Source organism: Poromitra crassiceps (genome assembly GCF_964638095.1).
Source record: "Poromitra crassiceps genome assembly, chromosome: 23".
In the NCBI taxonomy this organism is placed as follows: Eukaryota; Metazoa; Chordata; class Actinopteri; order Beryciformes; family Melamphaidae; genus Poromitra; species Poromitra crassiceps.
Genome location: NC_139639.1, coordinates 17,160,650 through 17,172,819, shown reverse-complemented (window position 1 = coordinate 17,172,819; position 12,170 = coordinate 17,160,650). Strand labels below are relative to the sequence as shown.

At 46.2% G+C, this 12,170-nt stretch overlaps 1 protein-coding gene across 1 annotated transcript in view; it reads left to right on the top strand.

The window, feature by feature from the left end:
- Positions 1-3,911: 3,911 nt before the first annotated feature.
- gpr158b (G protein-coupled receptor 158b) overlaps positions 3,912-12,170 on the top strand; it is a gene marked incomplete at both ends in the record, with an annotated part of 56,190 nt that continues 47,931 nt past the window's right edge. Inside the window, 2 exons of the mRNA XM_083659356.1 lie at positions 3,912-4,321; positions 4,614-5,072. Of these exons, the coding sequence (XP_083515482.1) occupies positions 3,912-4,321; positions 4,614-5,072 (869 nt within the window). The remainder of the gene's footprint in view (positions 4,322-4,613; positions 5,073-12,170) is intronic.

Here is a 12,170-nt window from a genome sequence, read left to right as displayed (position 1 = left end):
AACACTGTTAAAAAGGACAGCATAAGTTGAGAGATAAAGAGACACATTTCATTTGAGCAACTTTTGGCAAGATAACGGCACACAAGATAGCACACATTCACACCATTCAGCAGTAAATACTCTGTTGACATCTGAAGGCGAAACAGGGTTTGTCAAGTCCACCAGTCACAGTGTTTTCCATAGGATTTGGAGTGATTGTGGTGGGTGGACGTCGCACCCACTAGGGGGGTCCGTGGGCATGACCCCCTGGAAGAAAACTGTGTACATTCTAAAGTAAAATGCATCAATCTGGTGCACTTTGAGCACAAAATGAAGAGGCAGAAAATACGTGTCTCCCTATATATATATATATATATTCTGCATACAGTGGCCCATCTATAGCCTACCAAAATCACTTCCAGGGGAGAACTCAAGTACAAGTCAAGTTACATTTGCTTTGTAGGCATAAACTAAAATAAAATAAAAAAGGGGGATTGGAATGATGTTCAGCCAATACAATACTTATATAGGCTAAGCACTAAAATAGGAGTTTGCAGTACATCTATCCATCCATCCATCTTCAACCGCTTATCCGGGATCGGGTCGCGGAGGTAGCAGTTCCAGCAAGGGACCCCAAACTTCCCTTTCCCTGGCCACATTAGCCAGCTCTGATTGGGGGATCCCGAGGCATGCCCAGTTTCGATGAAACTATAAAAAACACACAAACACACACACACATCCATCCATCAGTTTTTAATCTGTCATGATCATCGTTGTCATCTACATCTCCCCCGTCATCATCATCATCATCATCATCTCCCACCACCAAATTAGCTACAGTATAGATCTCTAAATTAGCACAGAAGGAGGATTTAGACTGAAACCAGTGTTTTTGGTGCCAGAAGCTGCTGCAGGGACAGTCAACTCCATCTTCAAACGTAAATAGCACATACTGTAAACAGCCACAATCAATTAGTTTGTCTTATATACATGTGGTGGCTTAAGACACAAAACTCAAACTAAACTTACGCCTCTGAAAACTTCCATTTCGATTAACTCGATATCCGGTATCCAACTCATAAGGTTCAGAGATTGAGGCATCAAAATATTCCCTATTTGTGAGGATTAGCTACTGATGTCTTTTCCAGTGCCTTTCAAGTTTGATTGTGCAATTTCATTAAAGAGGACACGAAACATTTATTAATCATATGACTAGTTCATTTGCATTTCACCTCAAACAAGAGAGGACACTGCTTTCAAGTCTGAAATTTAGATTTGCTAGAAAGATGAACAACATTTCAGCTTTTTGCCAAATAGGGCACTGCTAGATGATGTCACTAGGTTGACTGTACAGTACAGAAGTAAGGATTTTTAACATTTTGATGGAACAAAACAACCACAATCCAAGTCAGAAACACAACAGCATGCTGTGAGCCCGTTATATAATTCAAAATCCTTACTACTGTACTGTACTGTACTGTACTGTACTGTACTGTACGGTACTGTATCTAGCAGCGCCCAAGTCAGCGAAAAGGTGAAATGTTCATTATTCTAGCAAATCTAGATACATTTCAGACTTGAAAGCCGTGTCCTGTCTTGTTTGAGGTGAAATATAAATGAAGTAGAGCCATCTTATGATCAAATGTTTCATGTCCTCTTTAAAAAAAAACAATCCTCACAAGAAAAAGAAGGACATTGTACATTCCTCTGGGTGTGAACTATTGGCAGTTAGAAGGTGCAGCTTCCATTGAGCCTTGACAGGGCATCCCTACTTCATATTACATGGACAGACAGTCATATGGACGCGAGTTGTAAAGCATGCAGATGAAGCAGCAAATGCCTATCAAATATTCATCAGGCCACGGGGGGCTGTGCAGCTTATGAAGGAAGATGAAATGGAGGGGGCCGGAGCAGTCAGCTTCCACAGTCAGTCTCTCCTACTCCCTCTCTCTCTCTGCCTCGCACCCTCTCCCTCCACCCTCTTTATCAGGGCCTGGAGGGCTTCTTATAGTCGCCAACACAGAAATTGAAATGAAAATATTCGTATTGATTTACAAGTACCTGCCTGTCAATATTATGCTTTCTCACTTGTGCAAGTCTGTCGCCGTCTCTTGCCTCTGTATGTTGTGTTCCTGGCTACCTACAGCCACATGTCCAAATGTTTGTCTCCATTCTGCATAGGGATGGGACGATGCTTGTTTCACGATATATATATGCTTCGATTCAAATTATGTTTATTTCTGAGAGGAAAATCTTTCTAGCAATGGCATTGACTTGCTAGAATGTAAATTACAAAGTGCATACAATGACATTTGGATGAAGAGCTTGTGAAATTGTGGAAGCAAGCTGTCTCATTTGTGATTATGGCATAATAAATTGTTGCCAGTATCGCAATTTCTGTTTTTGTTTTTTTGTTTCTGTCATGATACTATATTGTCACATTTTTGTATTGCGATACATAGAATTTTGATACATTGTCTCATCCCTATTCTGTATCTTCCTCTGTCTTTTTGACTATTTGCTCACTACCATATCATCAAATCACTGTTCCATGTGTCCATGATGTCTCTCTCAATCTCTGTCTGTCTGCCTCCTTGTGTCTCTCTCCAATCCACGAGGCTGATTCTGGGTGTGTGTGTGTGTGTGTGTGTGTGTGTGTGTGTGTGTGTGTGTGTGTGTGTGTGTGTGTGTGTGTGTGTGTGTGTGTGTGTGTGTGTGTGTGTGTGTGTGTGTGTGTGTGTGTGTGTGTGTGTGTGTGTGTGTGGCTGGCTGCAGAAAGGCGTCGCGGGCAGCGTGGGGAGATCTCTGCGGTCTTCACCTTCCATTGCCATGGCAACGGCCTGTCAGTCACCCCAGGCAGACACGTTTTGCAACACCCATTTACTGTCTGGAACTGACTCACAGTGTCTCTCTTTCTCTCTCTCTCTCTCTCTCTCTCTCTCTCTCTCTCTCTCTCTCTCTCTCTCTCTCTCTCTCTCACACACACACACACACACACACACGCACACACACACTCACTCGCTCATTATCAGCAATAGATATATACATACACTATCAAAGTAAACACACAGAAAGGCAATAGATAAATGAAACTAATTTAAGCAATAGTCTCTCTCTCTCTGCCCCCATCCCATACATAGGTTACATGTATCTAACATGTTATCGCATACAACACAGAAACCAGCAGAGCATCCTGCCTGTCCCAGAAATATTCTATTCTATTCTATTCTATTCTATTCTATTCTATTCTATTCTATTCTATTTTTAGACACAATATAATTGCCAGGCTGCTCTCATCACTGATGGCGCCTCACAAACAGAATAGCCATACCTTCACCCCTCCCTCCGTGCCTTTCCCTTCGTGTACTTTCAGCACCGGACAGCTCCCTTCCTTCTCCCCACGCCCCGCCCGCCCCCCGTCCGACTGGCAGTGAGCAGCCACCACACACTCGCGCGCAACACTTCAGGTGGCCAATTAGAGCTTTATTGGGAGGGACGCAGCAACTTCAAGAGCAATTTGCACCAGCGTCCCCCACATGGATCTCTCGTCGCTTCACAGTAAAAATTGGACTGCCAGCCGACGAGGAGTCGCCGTTATGTTTAAGCCGTGAGTTTTTGTGAATTAAATAGGCTGGGGGGGGCGCGGTATGAGCAGCAGGACCACATTGTGATAAACTGGAGTATAATTATGTCCGACAAATGGAGAGAAGACAGTGCAAGAGGAGAAGTGGAAAGCCTTGAGAGCGTTCTTCCAATTTAATATTTGTTAAGGATGTGAAATTAAGGACATCCTCGGTGTGTGTGTGTGCTTTTTAATGTGCTTCTTCTAATCCCCCGGCGGTGGAAGGAAGAGGAGAGACTGTTTGGTTATGCTCGCCACACGTCGCCAAGTGTCCACGCTTTGTCCTCTGTGCCCGTGAACAGGAGGAACCATGGCTTTCCTGGTCGTCCCGCTGCTTCTGCAAACAGGGCTCGTTTTGGGATCCAACTACGGCTATGTGGAGTGGTCGGACAACGACAGAGACGTGAAGAACCACACCGTCTTCAGTACCCAAAACATCAACAAGGAGCCGCCCCACCGCCCGACCTATTACGCGCCACGACCCGCCACCGAGCGAGCGGTGGTGGCGCACAAAATCGAGGAGGACCTGCCTCGGGTGGTGACCGCCTTCCTGCACAGCGGAGACTCCTCGGCCCTGCGGCAGGTCAACTGCTCCCGGCGGTACGAGCTGAGCAGCCTGCGGGGCGGGGTGCACGTCGCCTCGCACTACTCCCTGCACAGCGTGCTGGACACCATGGCGCACGCCACCAACTTCCTCAACACGATCCTACAGACCAACAGGTAGGTGGGTGGGCGATATGACCCTAAAATAATATCACGATATTTCAGGGTGTCTGCAATAATATTGAGTATTATGACAAAATACTGAAAAATAGTTTATTGTCAATTTCAGGAACATACAGTACAACTGCATTAATGGTCACATTAACAGTTTGCCTTCAAATATGCCTGTGGCTGTGGAGCCACTGGAGCGTAACGTGTGATGTCATTACATCAACAAGTCGGAATATTTCCATTATCAGATATGCATTTCTGACGATATGAATATGAATTGTAACACCCCTACCAACAGGTCCCGTGAGCAAACCCTCCGGAGGGACATCCACTGGTACCACGCGCTGGTCCGCAGCATCCTCGAAGGGGACCCCAAAATCCACAGGGCGGTGGTGACCTTCCACACGGACGCGCCGACGCCCGGGCCCCACGTGTTCCTCCAGGCCACGCGGACCGAGAGGGAGGTGGTGCTGCAGGACCTGTCCGGCTCCGCGCACCGCCACCTGAAGAGCAGAGGCTCGGAGTCCGAGTGGTTCAACGAGTTTAGGGACCGTAAAAGGCTGCACCTGCAGAGGAGGGCCCCGCCTGGCCCGGACGTGGCCGGACAGGGGAGTGGAGGCGTCCATCTGGACAAGAAGCAGATCAAGTGGTCGGCGCCCTACCTGGAGTGCGAGCACGGGACCTTCGTGCCATACTGGTTGCTCACACTGTCCGCTGGCTTCTACGGCCTGAGGGCCAACTCTGCACCTGAGTTCAGGTGAGAACAAGTGTGTGAGGGGCTGTTGGTGTGGGTGTGGAGGGGGGATTATGGAAAAGAACCATGTGACTTGTATGCCACATTATTTTACTTCAACAGAATTGGAGGGGTACAATCAGTCAATCAATCAATCAATCAATCAATCAATCAATCAATCAATCAATCAATCAATCAATCATCCTCAAAGTAGTTACTTTATAAACCTCCCCTGAATGACCCCAGCTCTTCCACTGATAAAGATGTACTCTGACAGTTCATGTATTATTGGTGCTGTTGTACTGCTGTGTGCAGTTTCTCGCTGATGCAGAGACAGATGGTGCAGAGAGCTTCACAGACAGCTAGACCTCCTAAATTAACAAGCATGGCTGTCAAAGCACAGCTGTGTGTTTGCACACCCTACACAAATTATGAACATCTAATGGAGACTGTTAGAATGCGGGATTCACAAAGTTTGTCGTTGAAATTATCTAAGCTGACTTTTTGTGTGTGTGCATGTGCGCGTCTGTGTGTGTGTGTGTGTGTGTGTGTGTGTGTGTGTGTGTGTGTGTGTGTGTGTGTGTGTGTGTGTGTACTATTAGTTTGGCGCATTACAAAACACCAAAGATGTCATATTTCAAGGCCCCAGTCCAAAGAGTGTCCCAGAAAGATAAATTCAGTCATGAATAAACAACGAAAGATGCACAACAGCAATTTGAAACCACTCTGACTTTCGGCTCTACTTAACCCTCATGTCAGTCTGAGTGGTGCCGCGTCCCACGACAAGAAGCCAGCCAAGTCAATATAATTAACCCTCATGTCAGTCTGACCACAACAAGAAGCCGGCCAAGTCAATACTGTCTGATGGCTAAATTTAGTACATCCTCAGCAAAGAGAGTGGGTTTTGCTCTTGGATGCAGCTTATTTGGCTTATTTTGTGCTTTAGGGCCTAATTGTAGAAACCAAATCCCCCCCCCCCCCCCCCCCCCGATAAAAAAAAACATGACATAATCATAATACATTATGATACATGATTGATCTTTATTACCTGCTGCAGCAGAGTTGCAAACGGGCCAAAATGAATGTGGATGCCAAAAATGAATGTTGGTCAATGGGTTAGGGGCAGCAGCAGAGTGGTTTGCTGAGTAGCGAGACCGTCCTTCAACTGGAGAACCCGGGTTCAAGTCCCCATGTTGGCCACCATCCGTCCTGCTGAATTGTCCTTGAGCAGTTCACCGAATCCCTCCCCAACCTGACCTCTGACCTCCCTGAGCAGGAAACAAGCAAAAATATAATCTCCCTACACCCGTGCATTACAAGCCGCGACACGTGATATTGACTGTTTCCTCGTGTGTTCTGCTGCTCGTGACAAGGCCGGCCTGCACTCTCCGTTTGGTGTCATATTGCCGCCAGTGTTATCGCTGCACAGCATCTGGGTATGATCCATGCTAAAGATGAGTGGGCGGTTACTACAGAATGGAAAATAAACGTACTGTCAGATAAATACCAGAATACATATTCCCTCAGTTTGCACTTGAGTGGCAGGCTACAGACGACACCTTTTTTATTGATAACGAAAATGATACATTGGTCTTATCAGAATTAAGGTACGCTTATTTGTTTTAGCTTACAGAGTGATCACACATACTCACCGTAACAAGCCATATAATTTGTCTCTGGGATGCTCCGTTCATTCCCAAAACTGACTTATTGCCTCTGGTATGTTGCCAGTATAAGAACATCAAGATGCCGTTATAACGATCTTTAATCAGTTGAGAGAAGTAGTGGCTCTGCTTGTATCTGCTGCCCTAGGCATCTAATGCTATGTGTCATTAAATGAACGAATGAATGAATTAAAAATGAATCATTGATTCGAGCTCAGCCAAGGGCGTTTTGAAGGAGTGTTAAAATGGCTGATCATCTAATCGTCATCATCTAATCATATATAGATATAGAGGGAAGACATCTAAGCATGAAGATATTTCCGTGCATTCTCTGTGAGTTTTAAGTCCCTGCCTTAGTGCCGTCAGTGCAGATGCACGGTGTTTTCCTCCCTCTCTCTACTTTCTGTGGTGGTCCTGCAACTCGTCTGCCGGTCCTTATTCCAGTCTTATGATGAAGTTTGGACAGAAGCATGGTGTGGACAGAAGCATGATGTGGACAGAAGCATGGTGTGGACAGAAGTATGGTGTGGACAGAAGCATGCTGTGGACAGAAGCATGGTGTGGACAGAAGCATGGTGTGGACAGAAGCATGGTGTGGACAGAAGCATGCTGTGGACAGAAGCATGGTGTGGACAGAAGCATGGTGTGGACAGAAGCATGGTGTCGATAGAAGCATGGTGTGGACAGAAGTATGGTGTGGACAGAAGCATGGTGTGGACAGAAGTATGGTGTCGATAGAAGCATGCTGTGGACAGAAGTATGGTGTGGACAGAAGCATAGTGTGGACAGAAGTATGGTGTCGATAGAAGCATGCTGTGGACAGAAGTATGGTGTGGACAGAAGCATAGTGTGGACAGAAGTATGGTGTCGATAGAAGCATGCTGTGGACAGAAGTATGGTGTGGACAGAAGCATAGTGTGGACAGAAGTATGGTGTGGACAGAAGCATGGTGTGGACAGAAGCATGGTGTGGACAGAAGCATGGTGTGGACAGAAGCATGGTGTGGACAGAAGTATGGTGTCGATAGAAGCATGATGTGGACAGAAGTATGGTGTCGATAGAAGCATGGTGTGGACAGAAGCATAGTGTGGACAGAAGTATGGTGTGGACAGAAGCATAGTGTGGACAGAAGTATGGTGTGGACAGAAGCATAGTGTGGACAGAAGCATGGTGTGGACAGAAGCATGGTGTGGACAGAAGTATGGTGTGGACAGAAGCATGGTGTGGACAGAAGCATGGTGTGGACAGAAGCATGGTGTGGACAGAAGCATGGTGTGGACAGAAGCATGGTGTGGACAGAAGCATGGTGTGGACAGAAGCATGGTGTGGACAGAAGTATGGTGTGGACAGAAGTATGGTGTGGACAGAAGCATAGTGTGGACAGAAGTATGGTGTGGACAGAAGCATAGTGTGGACAGAAGCATGGTGTGGACAGAAGCATGGTGTGGACAGAAGTATGGTGTGGACAGAAGCATGGTGTGGACAGAAGCATGGTGTGGACAGAAGCATGGTGTGGACAGAAGCATGGTGTGGACAGAAGTATGGTGTGGACAGAAGCATGGTGTGGACAGAAGTATGGTGTCGATAGAAGCATGGTGTGGACAGAAGTATGGTGTGGACAGAAGCATAGTGTGGACAGAAGTATGGTGTGGACAGAAGTATGGTGTGGACAGAAGCATGGTGTGGACAGAAGCATGGTGTGGACAGAAGCATGGTGTGGACAGAAGCATGGTGTGGACAGAAGTATGGTGTGGACAGAAGCATAGTGTGGACAGAAGTATGGTGTCGATAGAAGCATGGTGTGGACAGAAGCATGGTGTGGACAGAAGCATGGTGTGGACAGAAGCATGGTGTGGACAGAAGCATGGTGTGGACAGAAGCATGGTGTGGACAGAAGCATGGAGCATGGTGTGGACAGAAGCATGGTGTGGACAGAAGCATGGTGTGGACAGAAGCATGGTGTGGACAGAAGCACGGTGTGGACAGAAGTATGGTGTGGACAGAAGCATGGTGTGGACAGAAGCATGGTGTGGACAGAAGCACGGTGTGGACAGAAGTATGGTGTGGACAGAAAGGATAATACTGTAGATGATGGTCATTTCCGCCGTCTCTTAGACTCTTCCTCAAAGCGTCCGCTCTTCCTCTTCGTCCAGCCTTCATTTTTCTCCCTCTCCTTCCACGACAAATTTAAAATGCAATCTCATTTACATACAGCGAAGCCATTAGTTTTTGTTAGCCTAATCAAAATGTAAATGATACTTGAAAATTTGGAACACTTTATATGGAGAGAGTGAAAGAGCGAGAGAGAGAGAGAGTGATAGAGAGATCCTCTCCTACCACAGCAAGAAGCTTCTGGGATAAATGTTTGTGTTGAAATAATGCTGCCTTCAAATTGAACTCGTCGTGAGCTCACGTATGACATCGTGGACTCTGAGCTTTCAGAACATGTCCACTTTACCAAGTCGCGAAATACCACATGAGGCGGGTGTTCATATGGACGCGTGTCGTAAACATGCTAAACACGACCGCATTTGAAGGCAGCAAAACTCCCATAATTTATACTGTTATGTGTTCTGCCAAAATCACAACATGTTTGTCATCTGTAATACAGCGGAAGACAAAACAAACAGAGCTGATCGTTAGTCTTAATCTCTGTAATACAGTAGAAGACAAAACAGACGTGATAGTTAGTCTTACTTTTCAGAAGCACTCGCACTAACAACACCACTGGGGACAGATTAGGGCTCTACCACCAGTCGCCTCCACCATGCTCTCATTTCTCGACGGTAATTACACCAAGGCATCACAGTTAATAAGACAATGATATATGGATGTTTGAAAACGCTACGCACAGCAGATCACCGCAGAAATAGAGCTTTGACCTTTCTGCATTAGTGGCAATTTTGAGAGACATGGCCTAGCTTTTTAAAATGCACACACACACACACGCACGCACACGCACACACACACACACACACACACACACACACAGCTAAATGTCATGGCTGGTCTCTGTAGCATTGCTTAGTAGCGCTCAAATTCTGTTCCTAGTGTTCCCCCGCGTCCACAGACCGCTCTCAGATCCAACATCTATCTCATCCTTGACTACTGCTTAACTCTCCATCGAGCGGTGCCCTCTAAACACCCACCAACCAACACACACACACACACACACACACACACACACACACACACACACACACACACACACACACACACACACACACACAAGCACAGGTATCTACACTTTCTGTCTCTGTCTGTCTCTCTCTCTCTCTCTCTCTCTCTCTGTCTCTCTCTCTCTCTCTCTCTCTCTCTCTCTCTGTCATTATCTGTCTGCTTGTGTGTTTGAGGAGAGGTGGCAGCTGAAGCCTCTTTCTATGGCTGTTTGTTCCACTTCCCAGCAGACAGATGGAGCTAATGGTGGAGCTGATAGAGAGAGAGTAAGCATGCCTGTATGTGAGAGAGCAAGTGGATCAGGGGTGGGGGGCTAATCAAACGCGACTAAGGCCCAATCCAAATGTCCAGCCTCCGGACTTCTGGACTGAGCCCTCGCAGAGTTGAGTCGTACAGTACTATACGTACCGTGATGTGTTCAATGTCATCACGTCAAGTCTGCGAGGGCGAGAGACTATAAATGGCTATAAATAAACCTCTGATAGACAGGACTAAAGACTACAATAATAAGATGCATTTCACTTACCTCTATGGCCTGTACTACATTTCTGTGTCATTATGATGTGGTCGTTGATTGTTATCTCTGGCGGACATGATTCAAGTAACGTTTTAATAAAGTAATTGTTTTACACGTTCATAATAAGTTTATTTTTATTTTTCTATTTGGCAAGTGGACAGACTATGTCGTCACATCCGTATTGCAATGAATTGTGGGTAATAAAGTCGGTGAAGTCTGCACCCCAAGCGGACTCTTTGGAAGTCTGCAAAAAGTCTGCTTGAGGACTGGGAGGATTGTGGATTTGGACAGCCCTCAGCCCTCGTAGACTTCCCGGGAACGCGCCCACAAAGTCAATTGGACCTTGTTTCATTTTGTGTGTGTGTGTGTGTGTGTGTGTGTGTGTGTGTGTGTGTGTGTGTGTGTGTGTGTGTGTGTGTCTGTCTGTGTGTGTGTGTGTGTGTGTGTGTGTGTGTGTGTGTGTGTGTGTGTGTGTGGTGGGGGAGGGGGGGGGGCTTCTCTGATGGCTTGACTTGAGCTGAGCTCAGTTCTAACTCCGTGGACACAGTAGAGAATAGCTGTAGTGACCTCCAGGCAGCAGCTTCACTGGTTCTAGTCCCAGGTGATAATGCTGCACTGCAGTCTCATCCCTGAAGAGTATTTAACCTCGGTCGCCTCACAGTGTGGATTCATGACAGCCTCCTGGCCTGCAGAGATATGTGGAGATATTCAGCCCAGTCATCAGAATAAAATATCATTTTACGTTTCTGCAAACCATACAGTACATTGTATGTGAACGTTTGTGAACCAAACATACGTTTCATATCAACAATTCTAGATATGTGTGTATATCAACGTTATAGACTAGGGGTGGGCAATTATTTTTCCTGGAGGCCACATGAGAAACCCAGATTGTTGTCCCCCCCCCATGCCGTAACCTCACATTTTATCACTCTATTAAATGATAGAAAACACTTATTCAGGAAGAAGCACACTCCCAACACAAAAGCGTTTCAAAAATAAAAGCCAATTTAGGTCATCTCATTAGATTTTTCTAGCTTCATAAGTAAAATGGTGTGGGTTGGGTTAGACCTCCCGGGCCAGGCAGAACCATCATGACATTCCATTGTCCCCCTTTATTTGTTTGCCTCCAACTCTCTCTCTCGTATTTCCTCTCTTCCATTCTTTTATCTCTCCCCTCTTCTCATTCCTTCCCTGCCTCCTCCTCTCTCCCCTTGCCCCGTTCTCTCTCTCTCTCTCTCTCTCTCTCTCTCTCTCTCTCTCTCTCTCTCTCTCTCTCTCTCTCTCCCTCTCATCGTCAAGTTAAATCAAGTCAAGTTTGTTAATTATATAGCCCTAATTCACTAAGTATGTCTCAGAGGACTTTACAGAGAATGTGTCTAGCTAGATCTAACTAAACACAATCAATGGACAAAATGGAACAAACGTATAAGACAAGCATAGCAAAGAACACAAGGTAGGCAAGAGCAGATTTTAGCAAGACAATCTATTCTACAACCTAAGCCACCCGGCACCCCGGCCTTAATGCACACAAGGAAAAACTCCTAAGAAAGACCCTAAAGCGCCCGGCATGGTTTTGCGCAGCCACGACTTGGAGCCTTGCCGCCGACAGCGAGACTGTGCATACTCGAACGTAACTCGTTCAAAACACTTCCAAAACGTTATCGTGTCGTTTACCAAGAACTTGCAATCATGTCGGTGGGGGAACATTTTATTGTCCCTCCATTTCAAAACTCATTCCGGTGAGCCTGCAGAAGGCTTTGC